General features: G+C 44.1%; 2 protein-coding genes across 7 annotated transcripts in view; one reads left to right on the top strand and one right to left on the bottom strand.

Annotated features, from left to right (window-relative positions):
- Positions 1–137: 137 nt before the first annotated feature.
- LOC135449666 (basic proline-rich protein-like) lies at positions 138–908 on the bottom strand. The gene is made up of 2 exons (XM_064716872.1): positions 818–908; positions 138–685 (listed from the first exon to the last, which is right to left on the bottom strand). The coding sequence occupies exons 1-2, from the start codon at positions 906–908 to the stop codon at positions 138–140; spliced, it is 639 nt and encodes a 212-aa protein (XP_064572942.1).
- The window catches only part of ALDH18A1 (aldehyde dehydrogenase 18 family member A1), a 30,546-nt gene continuing 16,592 nt past the window's right edge, over positions 376–14,329 (top strand). For 2 of the 6 annotated variants that reach the window (XM_064716390.1, XM_064716389.1), the window contains exons 1-5: positions 6,114–6,449; positions 9,464–9,587; positions 11,814–12,031; positions 13,523–13,672; positions 13,763–13,867. In XM_064716390.1, the coding sequence (XP_064572460.1) occupies positions 6,447–6,449; positions 9,464–9,587; positions 11,814–12,031; positions 13,523–13,672; positions 13,763–13,867 (600 nt within the window). In that variant the 5' untranslated portion in view covers positions 6,114–6,446. Of the gene's footprint in view, positions 439–508; positions 883–6,113; positions 6,450–9,463; positions 9,588–11,813; positions 12,032–13,522; positions 13,673–13,762; positions 13,868–14,329 lie in introns of those variants that run through there. The other 4 variants (XM_064716393.1, XM_064716391.1, XM_064716392.1 and 1 more) reach the window with 4 other exon arrangements.

Genomic DNA, 14,329 nt, shown 5'->3' with positions numbered 1-14,329 from the left:
TAGAGCCATCTGTCCAACATCTCCCTTTTTTGAGGCAGTAAGTCTGTTTTTACACTGTCCGAGTCGAGACGATCTTTACTAGGAAATTTTTCAAGTCCTTTCCAAACATCCCCCTCGTTTCTTTAGAAGGCGTAATTTTAAATTTGAAAGCAGGAGAGCAATTTTCGAAGCCGGGGGCGGGGCGGGTGGGGCCGGAAGCGACGGCAGGCGGCGGGGAGGCGGCGGGGAGCCGGGCCGGCAGGCGGCGGGGAGCCGGGCCGGGAGGCGGCGGGGAGCCGGGCCGGGAGGCGGCGGGGAGCCGGGCCGGGAGGCGGCGGGGAGCCGGGCCGGCAGGCGGCGGGGAGCCGGGCCGGGAGGCGGCGGGGAGCCGGGCCGCGCTGTGCGGAGCCGGGCCGGGAGGCGGCGGGGAGCCGGGCCGCGCCGTGCGGAGCCGGGCGGGTGAGTGGGGACGGGCCGGGCTGGGCAGCGCCGGGCTGAGCCGGCCGCAGCGGCCTCAGTGGTGCCCGCAGCGGAGAAGGGCGCGGGGCTGCGGCTCGGCTCTGGCCCGCCGGCGGGGGGCGCACCGGGAGCGCGGAGGGCCGGTCCTTGCTGGGGGTGGTCGCCGCCCGTCGGTGCTGCCCCTTCCCCTGCCGCGTGGGGAAGCGGGAGCGGCTGCTGCGTCGCCCGCGATAGGAGGTTGAGGGCTCTGGCGGAAAGAAGCGAGCTCAGCCTGACAGCTGCCGGGGTGCGCCGCACACCGCCCATCTCTCGGACCCGCGGGCTCTCCGGAGCTGCACAGATTCGGGGTCGCTTTTTCTCGGCGGTCTCAGAGCGTTACTGCTGCGGGGAATTACCGGCAGCGTGGAATTGCAGTTTGATCCCCAGCGAGTGCCCGACGAACTGGTAAGAGCTGCACGGGCCTCATCCATCCGGAGATCTGTGAGAGCGCATCTGTTGCTCCTCTAGAGGTTTCTTTTTCTTTGCCAGAAAAGAAACCTTGTGCCTACTTACAAGATTTCTCCATGCCCAAAGAAAGTATTTAAACCCCCCCGACGCTTGCATGACAGCTAACAGTCACTCCCTAGGTTTTGACCCGACTTTGTGATAAGCCTGTGTTCTTCACATACTGTTTCTTCACAGTACACAGAACAGGATCAGATTAGAGCTTTTTTTAAGAAACCTGATAGCTCTCTGGAAAGAGTAATCAAACTCTAGATAATGCAGACTTAAGCAAAGTTTAAATGGTTTACCAGAATTATTTGACAACTGTGTCCATATTATGAAGTCAAGAGTTTTAATTTTTTAAATGAAAAATAACTCAAATATTTCCATATGCTTATAAAAATTTTCCACCTGCTTATGCTTATGCCGATGCTGTACCCTCAAATTGATGGATACTTCGAGTGTTTACCGTCTTCCCAGATTTGCTCTTGAGGATACTGAGAAGAAATTTACAAAGGGTTAAAATAAACTTTTCTTCTTTTTTTCTCTGTAGTAAACTATGTTTAGTCACTTTGGAAACAGTATCGCCTGTTCCATATTTGTGTCAGTGCATATTTTTTGTTGTGTAAACTGCTTTGCTGTTTTTTTTTTTTTTTTTGCTGTATTTCCTTGCTCTTAAGCTACTGTTTTGTCATGATTGTCATAAAAATTGTGTTCAGTAGCAAAGTAAGCATCTTTCAAGCTTAGCTTCAGTAATTGTTCAGCTGTTTTTATTGTATGTTGTTTTACTAGGAATACAAAAACAATGGTATTTTTATGGATTTCTGCAGCATGTGGGGAAGAAAATATCTGAGAGTCACTGTGTATGATACTCTGAAAAGTCAGTTCAAGATGTAGTGGAAAAGAAAAAAGTAAATAGAATAATAGAAATTATCACTTAAGGAATGAAATGCAGAATAAAAGACCGTATTATGCCAGTATATTAATCCTTCATCCAAATTTGAGTGCTCTGTTCTCTGCTGCCGTTCCGGACTCTCCCTCGGCTGGCACGTGTCACTGTGTTTGCACTGATCAAGGAGGTGGAGGAAGAGCAGCGGAGATCATTGCATATACATGCAATAGCCTTGATATAAGGAAAGCAAGAGCATCCTATGCAGATGTCTTAATGGCAGTGTAGTCTAAGGAATTGCTGTGCTTCTCTCTTTCTGGTGCTAATATTCACTTGTACAGATGGGTGGGTCAGTTAGTCTCTGACCAGAGTATTACCATGATCAAGCTGTCTTGCTTGGGGACAGGAATTGCAGCTTTGATCAGAAGGTGGCAAAAGTGGTTGTTCAGGGACAACTGTCGAGCATGACAGCAGATGGAGGAATGAGGAGGTAGTTGCACTGCAAGTCTGTAAAATCATCAGTCATATGAAGGTGAATAACCCCAGTCTCCACAAAGCTGGAAACTAGTTTTGATTGCTTTCTTGTCCTATGCATGTACTTTATCTGGGCATCTGAAAGACTGCTGTTCTATCTATGAGTTTGTTTTATTTTATTTGTTTACTTATGCTATGTCTGGCAATTGTACAACCTTCATTTGATGGATATAGGGAAACTGGAGCAGAATGGGATGCTAGTTGTATCATCTTTATCTTAACAGCTGGTGCAACCTGATGTTTTACTCCTCAGTGCTCAAAACAGGTGATAGAAGAAAGTCGCAAGATTTAATTGAGGCAAGAGTAAAGAGATGTTAGGAAGAAGGAAATGCTTGAAAGATGCTAATTAATCCTATCTTGAGGTTTATTAGTGGTTTAATCATGCTTGATTAAGTTAACCTATCCTTATGTTCCTCACTTAGAAAGTTTGATTAAAGCAGATACTCTATGATTTTTTTTCTTCTTTTTTGTCTTTAATTAGCTGGGGAATAAAATATTTGCACAGAGATGTACTCGTGCTTCTTGCAATTATGTCTGGGATGCAGCCAGGTGGATTGAAGCATGTGTGCCTACACATATGGTTATTACCATTAGGATAGTTCCATGCTTTTTCTTGAAGATGGAGCTCTCTTTGGGATTACTGAAGGTTCACTACTTTTAACTGTCCGAAACGGCAGTTTTACATTGCTCACTTCTTAGTATGCTTGCAAAGTGCACCAAGGTAGGTAACTGCTGACCACATAGGAAATTTAGGATTCCCTGCCACTAAAAAGTGTACTTCAATAAAAACTGCTGGTTTCATGTGGCAAATGAAAGTACTGGTTTATTTTGTATGCATTTTCTCTTACCAATTCAATATCTATTTGAATATCTGAAAAAGAAAAGCAGCTCTTCAGTATCTGGAATGGTTATGGGGAACCTGTTGCTTTTTATTTGGAAGCACATTTTATAGAAGTTGCACATGCTAAAAATTGGCCCGGTGAGCTTAAAATGAGAGCATTTCCATTTCTTTTTAGCTTTTTGAAATGAATGACAGAATATTCTGTGTTGGAAGGGGCCTACAAGGATCAGCAAAGTCCCAAAAGGCTTGACTTAATATAGAAAAAAGGCTTAATACAAGAAAAAATAAGTCTACTATTGTGATATACCTTTAGTTACCATTCTAATTTTTTTGTGAGTGACCAACATTCTGGTGTTGTCATTCGATTTACTCTGCAATTGCTAATAATTGGAGTGGGGAAGAGGGGAGAGCAGGGCTTACATGCATTATGATGATTAAACCAAATTCCATTTCTGGAAAAGTAAAGATCTCCAAATAGTCTTCTAACAAAGACCTTATGATGACCTTATTTTTGAGGTATGGTTTTTTGTTTGTTTGGGGTTTTTGGAGGGGGAAGGATGGGGAGGATCTTATGGTTTTGATATTTTTTCTTCTTTTTAGCAGGAGCTGGGGGACTTGTTTAATTTCCCTTGTTTGGAGAGAGTGATATGTTAATGTAAGATAATTGTGAGTTGGATTTTCTGTTAATTCTTGAGACACTGAAGTTTTTCCAAATGTCTTGAACTCCACTTCCCACCACTTGAATATTCTACATTCTTTGTGAAATTTTCTCTGCAATTTTGAGACCTTCATTTAAGATTGTTACTTGATCCCAGAAGGTGATGTTTACAATTTAAAAAAACAAAACAAAACTAAAAAACAAACAGCCCCCCAAACAAGTTAATAGAAATGGCCCACAGAACAAATCCTGTGCAACAATATGGGAATTGATACTGTTGGAATTTATTTGAATTCTCATAGGAATATAGCAGTGGTACTATAACATAGGTGAGGACAGTAAACAGTATAACTAGTGTCTGAGTTAAACTGGGGCATTACTGTGGATTTGGTGGTGTCTTTGAAGATGAGAAGCTGTAGATTTGTTCTTTCTACCCATTGCAGTGATGAGTGCTTGAGGATGACACTGAGTTGGGCAGGAATGCTTGTCTGCTGTTGTGCAGGAAGGCTCTCCAGAAGGATCTGGACAGGCTGGATTGATGGGCCAAGAGCAGTGATACGAGGGCCAACAAGGTGAAGTGCTGGTCCCGCCCGTGGGTGACAGCAGGCCCACGGACTTCTCAAGGCTGGGGGAAGAATGACAAGAAAGGGCAGGGTGTGCTGGTCAACTGGCTGAATATGAGCGCACATGACAAAGAACACCAATGGCATCTGGCTTGTATCAGCCGTGGTGTGGCCACATGCCCAGGGCAGTGACCACTGCCCTTCACTGGCACTGGTGAGGCCTGCAGCTTTAATCCTGAAGTCAGTTTTGGGGCTCTCCACTGTAAGAAGGACAGTGAGGGACTAGAGTGTGTCCAGAGAAGGGAATGGAGCAAGGGAATGGTGTGAAGCACAAGTCTCATGAGGAGAAGCTGAGGTAGCTGAGGAGGGTCAGCCTGCAGAAAAAGAAGGCTCAGGGGGAAACCTTGCTCTGTGCCATCCTCCCTGACAGGAGGATGCAGCCAGGTGGGAGTCTGGCTCTGTTCCCCTGGAACCAGTGACAGGATGAGAGGAAATGGCATCAAGAAGTGCCAAGGGAGGTTTAGGTTGGATATTAGGAAAAATGTCTTCACAGAAAGGGTGATCAGGCACTGCTGACCATTGCTCACAGCAGTGATAGACTCGCCACCCCTCGCCATGGAGGGATCTAAAGCACCAGGCAGTGCCCGTGGCAGCTGACAGTGCTTTTCCTATCTGTGTAGATGTGATGCTTAGGGTTGCATTAGGGCCACCATGTTTGCGGATTGGTTGCATCCAAGGCCACTGCAGTCAGGGATGCATCCAAAAGAGGACTGCAAAGATGGTGACAGGTCTCCAGGGAAAGCCACAGGAGGAGCTGTTGAGGGCTCTTAGCTTGCTCAATCTGGAGGAGTCTGAGGGGAGACATCATGGCACTCTGCAGCTTCCTCCCAAGGGGCAGTGGAGGGACAAGACAATGACCTCTGCTCTCTGTGGCCAGTGACAGGACCTGAGGAAACCACTGGAGCTGTGTCAAGGGACATTTAGGCTGGACATCAGGAAAAGGTTCATGCCCTAGAGGGGGTCAGGCCCTGGTCATGGGCCCAACACTGAGCTCAAGTAGCATTTGGATGAGTCTCAGGCATGTGGTGTGATGATTGGAGCTGTCCTGTGCAGGCCCAGGAGCTGGACTTTGATGATCTCTGTGAGTCCTTCAGTGCTCAGGATATTCTATGGTTCTAAATTACCCCAATTCCCTTAATTTAGAAGTGACTTCAAATGAGATATGGGAAGTAAGTGGAGAGCAAAGCCAGCACTCTTGCACTTGCGAAGAGGTTTGGGCTGCAGTGGAGAAAAGAAAGGATGTAAACGGTTTAAGGAGCTAAAGCCAGTCTCAGAAGATTGGCTGCAGATCCCTTTCATCTGCTGTGCCCCAGACGGCAAACATGTGAGAGCAAGGAGAATCCAGGTTAAGGGAGGCCGCTGTGGGAGATGGCTCAGCAGCTTGTGCTTTGGGTGGGGCTGTCTGAACTAGTCTGGGGCTAGACTAAACAGTTGTTAATGCTGTAACTTACAAAGGCCAGGATTTTGTGCTGCAACGTGGAGTGGAATTACATCATCTACCGCTGGCGCCGGGGGGAAGGAGCGCGGGCGAGTACGGCGAGGCGGCGCTCGGTGACGTGACGTAGCTGCTGCCGCGGCCGCGGATTGGCTGCGACCGAGGCCGCTCCGGGCGGGGATTGGCTGCGGTGGGTCAGCGGGGCCGCGGCGGCGGGAGCGCGCCCGTGCGTGGCCGGGCTGCCTGCGCGTGCTGCTCGGCGGGGTCCGAGAGCCCCGGGGAGAGCCCCGCGGCCGCCGCTGCCTCCTCAGGGGGGCGCCGAGGGCCCGGCCCTGCCGCCGCCGCCGTGCAGCCCCTCCTGCGCTGCACAGCTCTTTATAGGCTGGATCTGGCGGAACGAACTAACGCCAGGCTCCTGCGGGTGCTGCCTGTGAAGCGCTCGGAAGGGTTCCGAGGCCAGGACAAGGTGCTGCTCTGCCGCGCCAGGCAGTGCTGCCGTGACCGCACTGTACTGCTGGGGTGCGTTCTTGAGAGAAAGGAATCGCATGGTACTTGCTGCTCTGAATGCCGCTTCTCTGCGCGTTTGCCATCTGCAGAACCCCGGTGAACCTAAATGCAAGCTGCTCTAAAGACCATTTATTTGAAATTTTCATTTATTTTAGTCAGTTCTTCTGAACTGGCTTCTCTCTGGGAATGTTTCTAGGGTTAAAGTTTGCAGGAAGAGCTTCAGATTGGGTTTTTTCCCCCCCTTGCAGTTGGTAAGGTAATGAAGCGGTTTAAATAATAAAAGCCTCTGTATGTTACCGAAGACTTAAAATTTGTGTTGTGGGAAAGACTCACTTCATAGAAATTGTGTGCATTTCCTTTGAACTTGTTTTATCTCTATTTCTGTGCTTAAGTGTTTTGCAAAATGGTTCTATCGATCAGAGTTTGACTTCCAGATTTTTTCACTTGCGGAATGTTTTAATACTCAGATATTTGCCTTTATATCTAAAACTGTGAAAACAGCTTATTTAGAATAGTCAATGTACTAAAAGTATTTGTGGACATGCTATGGCTCTGCAGCCAACGGACTGAATGAGCAGTGTTACAGACTCTGGTTTTCAAGACAAATTTTAGAATTTGACGTCGCTGGTTGCTTTGGAGGGTAACTAAGTCTCTTTACACTGATCTGAAACAGGATCTAAATGTACTGTGCTACTTAACAGCTGTTTTTATGATAATAAGTACATGAGAACTAGGTCATGGTATTGCTTTCTGTGAGCAATAATACAAGGATAACTTTCATTATTTAAAAAGGTAGTAGGAAAATTATATTTTTAAAGGTCATATTTGGAGACTAGTTTGGAAGAATTAGGTTCTTCTGGTAGTGGAAAAAAAAAATTAGGCTGATGCTAGGGGGAATACCTGAATAATGCATTTTGCTTTTTTTTATTGCTTCCTCCAAGTAAGGCAGGAAAGTTTTATTTTTCAAAAAATTGTTTTTAATTCTACGCATTTTTTATTTTTTTGTCACTGAATCTCGGAACCCTTCCGGCTATGGAAGTGGTGGAAATGCGAGTGGAATGGAAAATGAGGATTAAAATTAACTTTAAATCCTTGACTGAGTGAAAGGACAGAAGTTAGCCTGAAAGAAAGCCTGTAGTTACATACCCTAAACTGCCCTCTGTCTGTGGTTTCAGGCACCATCCATTTCCATTTCACATACTGATACTTGCTGCTGTTTTAAACTCTGTTTTCTTGCTGACTTGCTGTCCTTGCCTTCTCCTACAACCCAGTTTCAAAAACATGCTATATTTTATAATCTTTTTCTTCAAAAGATCCACACTGACACTCCTCACTCTTCACTGTCTGCCTGCTTTTAGCAAAGTTGTCTCCGGCAAACGGGAGACAGCCTTCCAGAAGGACAAGGTTGCTCTTAGTTGCAAGCAGCCTGTAGTGAGACTGTGTAGTGGTTCTCAGCAGGAGCAGCAAAGGAGATGGCACAGTTTGATCTGGCCAGTGTGGGTCTGTATTCTGTGACAGCGAATGCCAGGAGGTTATTAGTGTAGCCGGAGCTGAAGGTCTGACAGGAGAGGTAAGAGGAGGTGTCTGGAGGTGAAACTTCAGGTAGCATGCCTGTTTGTGTCCTTTAAGGGGCATAGTCTGCAGAGGGAGCTGAAGAGGACTGGGCAGTTCCGCTCAGGGTGTTTGTTGTGGAAAGGGGTCTGGATAAAGAACCTGGTGTTTGCCAGCTCATGTCAGGAGCTGCTGGATCTGGAGCCTGTCTCTGAGACCCAGCTAAGACCCCCTTGAGAAGACAGTGTCTAACAGAAGAGGTCAAGGTGAGCTCCAAGGTGGAAGGTTGAAACATGAATAGTGGGAATTGTGCAGCCCCTGAGGCAGGTGCATGAGGTGCCTGGTAAGGGTTCAGAGGGGGAAACCTTTGTCTAGGTACTACTGGTCCCCTACTTTAAGCTTACCCTGTTACGAGAAGAGAACTTTGTGACAGCGTTGCATGGTCTGCTCAGAATCCTTTGTCTGCCTCATCCTGGAAATACAGAACTGTGAAGGACAGTGCAGATTAATATTATTAAAGTGCCATGCAATATAAGCTTTACTAGACAAAACAGGAGGAGCATTATGTGCTGGTGGCTGCCTTGTCTAATGTAGATATGTATATTTTGGTAAGGATTTTAATGAGAGATAATAGTACCCTGATGCAGAGTAATGAGGCCTCTTCAAGGGTCCTCTTTTCAATGCTTCCTCTGTACCATAGCTTGTGCAGTTTTTTTACTTTATTTCAATGTTGCTGGAAAATGGATTGAAAGCAATGAAAGGAAGGAAAATTTTGTAAAAGGGGAAGGAGAGGTTTTGTGGTTTAAATACTATCTGTCTGGGAGAACTGGGTTCTTCTTAATCTCATTTGTTTCCATGGTGAAACTGGATGCATTACATGAACTTGACCTGTCATGAGATGGGTAATTGTATATCCCTTTTTTGCTGTGTACTTACTCTAGTGAACTTTAGAGTTAGAAGAATCCTGAGTGTTTAAAGGTTCAGTCAAGGGAAACTAATGCCAGGTGCTTGGAAATTTGTGTCTTTACTTGTAATCATGGATAAGTAATTTGATAGTGCTCAGGGAAAAGTGAATGAGCATATTTCCTGTGTTGAATAGGGCTGAGATTCATGAAAAATCTAGTAAGATGCTCTGTTGTGAGGTGTACAGAGAAGTTATGATAGAACTTCTCTACTTCCATCTTTTTCTTCCAGGCTTCTCCATGATAAAAATATTACTTTTATCCATTGTAGGTACATTCACTAATAGTGGTTTCCCTTCTCAGGGAGCCATGCTTTATTCTTTACCTTTAATAAAGATCTGGCAGCAAGTAAGGAAGAGGGGCCTTCAGGTCTTCTATGTCACAGTCTGTGTGCAAGTTCTGCAAAATGGAGAGTTGTCATGAGGAAATTGTATTAAGATGGTACAGGAAAAGAGGAGTTGGACAGAGGGAGTGGGTGAGGAGAGAAATATAGATGAAAAGTCATTGTTATTTAACCATCCTCCCTTCATTTTAACTTGCAGATATCCTTGATTTGCAGAAGGCATCTCAAAATGTTGTGTCGAGCTGCTCTGAGCCCTCTTGTCCGTTCCCCTGGATGGTGCTTTGTCTCACCGCCACATGTCACCGCAGCCATTTCTCGTTTATGTATGTATGAGAGAAAGCACACATTTCTAAAATGTTGGTCAGTATGTGTCTGGGCATGCCTCTGCTCTTTCCTATGCTGGAAGGAAAACCACCTCATTAACATCATTGAAAACTTACAACCTCTGAAGTGAGCTGTAGTTGAAGCTCTACTTTCTCAATGTTACTTTCTCCCTTAACTCAGTAATATTCAGCTGGATGTCTGTGTATTTTTCATTCTGACATACATTTCAAGAAAAAAAAAGTTGTAAAAGTAATGCTGCTGTATAAGTTCCTTATTTCAACCTCATACATTCCTGGAAAACAAGATCTGATTGTGTCTGCTCCTGCATTTTCAGATGTCTTGAGTAAAGCAAAGGACAAAACTCAAATTTACTTGTATTAAATTCAAGTGGAAAGTGCATGCAGGTTTTATATAGTTTAAATACATAGGTGCCCTGTTAATAGTTCTTCCCTGAAAACCTAATTTTAGAGAACCATTCAATGTCTGCTTGATTAATGGTCTGAAATACGAAAGGTAAGGATAGATAAACTCTATTAGATCAAGAGAGTAGCTGTTTACCATTGCATGCAAGAATTATTTCCCACTGGTCTGTCTGCTAATAGTTTTCTTTTATTAATAACTATATGAATTAGATGTTAAAATCTTGAAACTTCTAAACTTTTTATTTATGAGCTACAGCTCTGTTGACTTCTGTATTTGTAACATTTCTAAGTATTCCTCATTTTCTGAAGTCAGTAATTTTCACAGTGCTACCTATGAGAAGTTTGTTCCCAAGTATTGGTAGTATCCAGCAGTGGAGCAACTCCTGTCACTTCATCAGTTGTGGTCTAAAGCTGGAGTCATCATATTTGACAGGGATTTTTTTTTCTTCTCCACTGTTTTCTGTTTGTTCTCTACATTTTTTCCTGTTCTGTTCCACTTGTGTGTTTTGAAATTCTGCTTCTTTACTCCTGAGAAGCAAGTCTTGTGCAGGCTACACAGTGAAGGATCTGCAGTTCCAAATACTGAAGTATGTTTCATGTGTGTCCCTTTATTAAGGAAGTGAAACTGTTGACAGGTATGAGATATAAAAACTGGAATCCCTTTAAGCCTACTTGTCCAAAACCTGGACTGGATGGCTATGTCAGTTCCTTCCTAATTGCATGTGGAGCAAATTAATGGACTTGCATCTCCATAAATGTTTTACATGTGTAACGTGGGAGCCAATTTCACATCTCAGTACAGTGTAAAATTACTAAAAGACGTAGATTTACGTGGCCGTAGAACAAGAGTAATGATTAGGACTTTAGTGGGGATGAATTGAATTCTCTGCTTGTTCTAGAGCTGTGGTCTTTTCCTTTATTTTTCTTTGAAAAAGTAAAGGGTTTCTTTTCAGATACTAGTTAGCTCTCAACAGCTACCTTCTTGGAACCTTCTAAACCTTGAAGCCAAGAGAACTGGAAATAAACTCCTTTCTGATTATACTGTGTAGGTTAGGCAAATACTAAATAGCAGTACTAAATAGTAGAGTGTAATGTTCACTGACTTGTAAAGATGGCTCTGCATCTTCAGATGATACATTAATTAGGATTGACCAGAATAGAGTGCTTAGTTGTAAGACACTTAGAGTGGTCAGCTAGTCCCACAGCCTGATGCTTCAGGACTGCCCAAAGCTAAAGCACCCTCTGGGCATTGTCCAAATGCCTCCTGAGCATTGACAGGCTTGGAGCACAATCACATCTTCAAGGGCTTGAACAACACCATGTCACCATGTGACTTGGAGTTCATATATCTGTCATGGCCCTTCATTTTCGCTAGTTGAGCAATGTGCAAAAATACCTGGCTTAGAGATTTTGTAAAAGCTATGTTTCTTTTCTAAAAATCAGGCTTTCTGTGCTACTTCAGACAGGAAAACTCTCTGAAACTGTTATCTAATGAGGCAAGGCAAAGTAGATTGTTTTTAAAACTAGTCCTTGAGATGTGAGCTATATAGGCTCTTTTACAGCGTCTTTTATTTTGGTCTTCTAGATTCCCAGAGTCAGAGCTCTGTGTTGCATGGGATATTGCCTTCTATACCTTAGGAATGGTTAATGCTGCTCCGATACTCCTGTTTTTCACTTTGTTTCAGTGAATTAAAGGCTAGCTTCTCATTCTCAGTTACAGGGAAGTTTATTGTGAAGGGTCAAAAGTCTCAGTGAAACACTTAAAACTGGTTTTGTTTTTTTTCTTTCTTTCTCTGTCCACAGATCTCCCTTGCCAAAGATTAAGGAATGAATCCATCCGTTGTTGGAGCAACATTCCATTTATCACCGTGCCACTCAGCCGTGCACATGGAAAATCATTTGCACACCGCAGTGAGCTGAAGCATGCAAAACGGATTGTAGTAAAGCTGGGTAGTGCTGTTGTTACTCGAGGGGATGAGTGTGGCTTGGCCCTTGGGAGGCTGGCTTCTATTGTAGAGCAGGTAATTCTGTGACTGAACATTTGAGTTTACTTCAGGTATTCAGTGATTGTTGGATGCTACAGAAGATTCTAGTAAACCATCATAAAATATTGATACTCTTTAAAACAATGTGTTAGCCTTTCCCTTTTCAACCCCCTATGTTGCAGTATTATAAACCACATAACTCAGTAAATTGTTTTTTGAAGGTGTGGTGGGTTGATCCTGACTATCAGCTAAGCATCCACACAGATTCTTGTTTGCTCCCTTCACCTGTTCCCACCACCAGTGGGATTGGGAAGAAAACAGGAATAGAGAAAGTAAGAAAACTCTTGGGTTGAAATAAAGATTTAATAAGTCAAGGTGAGGGGAAAAGAAATCTGTGATGGCAATCGCTACCTCACACAAGCAGACCAATGCCCTGCTAGTTCTTGAGTCATGGCCACCTTGGAAGATTACCTCCTGCGTCTTGCTGTTCTGCAACTCTATTACTGTGTGTGACATTATATGATGTGAGGAGTCCCTTTGGCCAGTTTAAGGTTAGCTGTCTCAAATGTGTCCTCTCTGAACTTTGTGTCCAGCTGCTCCCTTACCTGCTAGTGGAACAAGGAAAGCCTTGATGACTGTGCTAATGCTGCTCCTCATGGGGGAAAGATGAGGCTTTGATGCTGTGCAAGCACTATTTAGCAATAGGCAAAACATTGGAATGTTACCAAAACTGTTTTAGAACAGAAATCTGAAACACAGTATCATACAGACCCCTGTAAAGAATGTTAACTCCATCTTGACCAAACCCAGTATAGAGGGAAAAATTTGCACAGTGATAATTTTGTGCAATAAGTAAGACATGGCGCACTAGTTGTCTGTAGTGGGAAGGTGGCACTGAAGAATGTGAACTCTGCAAAATGAGTCAACCCTTCTTGATCACCTGAGCATTAGCAAAGTTCCTCCAAAGAAAAGCCTGAAACCTCATTACTTGTAGGAAAATCTGATGGGATCAACTCATGTATTTCTTCTCCATAATGAAAGGATTATTTCGGTGAGCACTGAACATGTCCTTTCTGGGAAGTAAAGTTAAGCTAATACATGTAATTCATGTAAGACATTTAGCTTTGGGGCTTTGAAAGGAATCTGGTCCCATAAATGTAAGGAGGAAGTAATCAAAAGCTTTGCTATTGGAAGTTGGCCTCTTCACTTCTAGAATTCAAAGTTACTGTATAATGGTAGCTTTGGGAATGGAGGGATTCAAGTATTTTTCTGCCACAAAAGCTGGTATTGTGAAAAGAAGGTTTGTAAGAAGTTACAGATTGCATGCAGTCCTTGGCATAGCTTCCAAGTGGCTGGGAAAGTGTGCAGAAGTATCATGAAGGGCGATTGCCTTGCTTTGCACATCCATAGAGAAATCAAAATCCTTGTGTCAGCAGGAATTGGTGAGCACAAGGTTATAGTAGCCAGGACTGTTTTGCTCTCACTGATCATATGCCAGGCACTGTTTCTTATTTCCTGTACTTGCAGGTCTCAATGCTGCAAAATCAGGGCCGAGAGATGATGATTGTCACCAGTGGGGCTGTAGCTTTTGGAAAGCAGCGATTGCGTCATGAGATATTGCTTTCTCAGAGTGTGAGACAAGCACTTCATTCAGGCCAGAGTCAGCTAAAAGATATGGTGAGAGGCTGGTGGCACTCCTGCTTTTCCCTGAGTGTTGGGTACTGCCTGTTCCAGTCATTGCCTGACAGCTGCTCTTTGTCTTTGTAGGCTATTCCGGTCTTGGAGGCCCGAGCCTGTGCAGCAGCTGGACAGAGTGGATTAATGGCTCTGTATGAGGCCATGTTTACACAGTACAGCATCTGTGCAGCTCAAGTAAGGCACTTCTTCTTTCCTAGATTGACTTGATACTTTTGGACCTTATTGCTGTCACATAAATGGTAGCGTATACAAGAATGCCTTGCTAAATATTTTGGAAACTGAGTTATCTATTATTAAGATAAAATGAATATGCTTTTTCTTTTTGGAGTTCAGGTGTGTCCTGCTCTTTTATAGGCAGGGAGGATCTGTTAAGATCTCTTCACAAAACCTGAAGTTGATGGCCCAAAGGGAGGGTTTAAAAACTGCAAGTGGCTAAACTGCAACGCCTTTTGTAAAGCTGACAGAAGTACATATCCACACTTCAGAACTTGCTGTCCATCTCCTCTTGGAACCTTTCCAACTTGTGGATGATGTATCCCTGGCCTGGGTCTTATACTGAAGGCTGCAAGTTGAATTACTCTTGTATCAGTTGAATTACTCTTAAACAGGCTTTGCGTATCTTAGATACTCTGAAAA

Source organism: Zonotrichia leucophrys, chromosome 6 (genome assembly GCF_028769735.1).
Source record: "Zonotrichia leucophrys gambelii isolate GWCS_2022_RI chromosome 6, RI_Zleu_2.0, whole genome shotgun sequence".
NCBI lineage: Eukaryota > Metazoa > Chordata > Aves > Passeriformes > Passerellidae > Zonotrichia > Zonotrichia leucophrys.
Note: the sequence above shows the minus strand (reverse complement) of the source record. Positions and strands in the feature narration are given on the sequence as shown.

Excerpts from the sequence above, each read along its gene's own strand:
- LOC135449666 (XM_064716872.1), bottom strand. The coding sequence starts at position 908 with ATGGATGAGGCCCGTGCAGCTCTTACCAGTTCGTCGGGCACTCGCTGG. Across the intron at positions 686-817 it reads GCCGGTAATTCCCCGCAGCA|AGCCCTCAACCTCCTATCGC; the intron begins GTAACGCTCTGA and ends TCTTTCCGCCAG.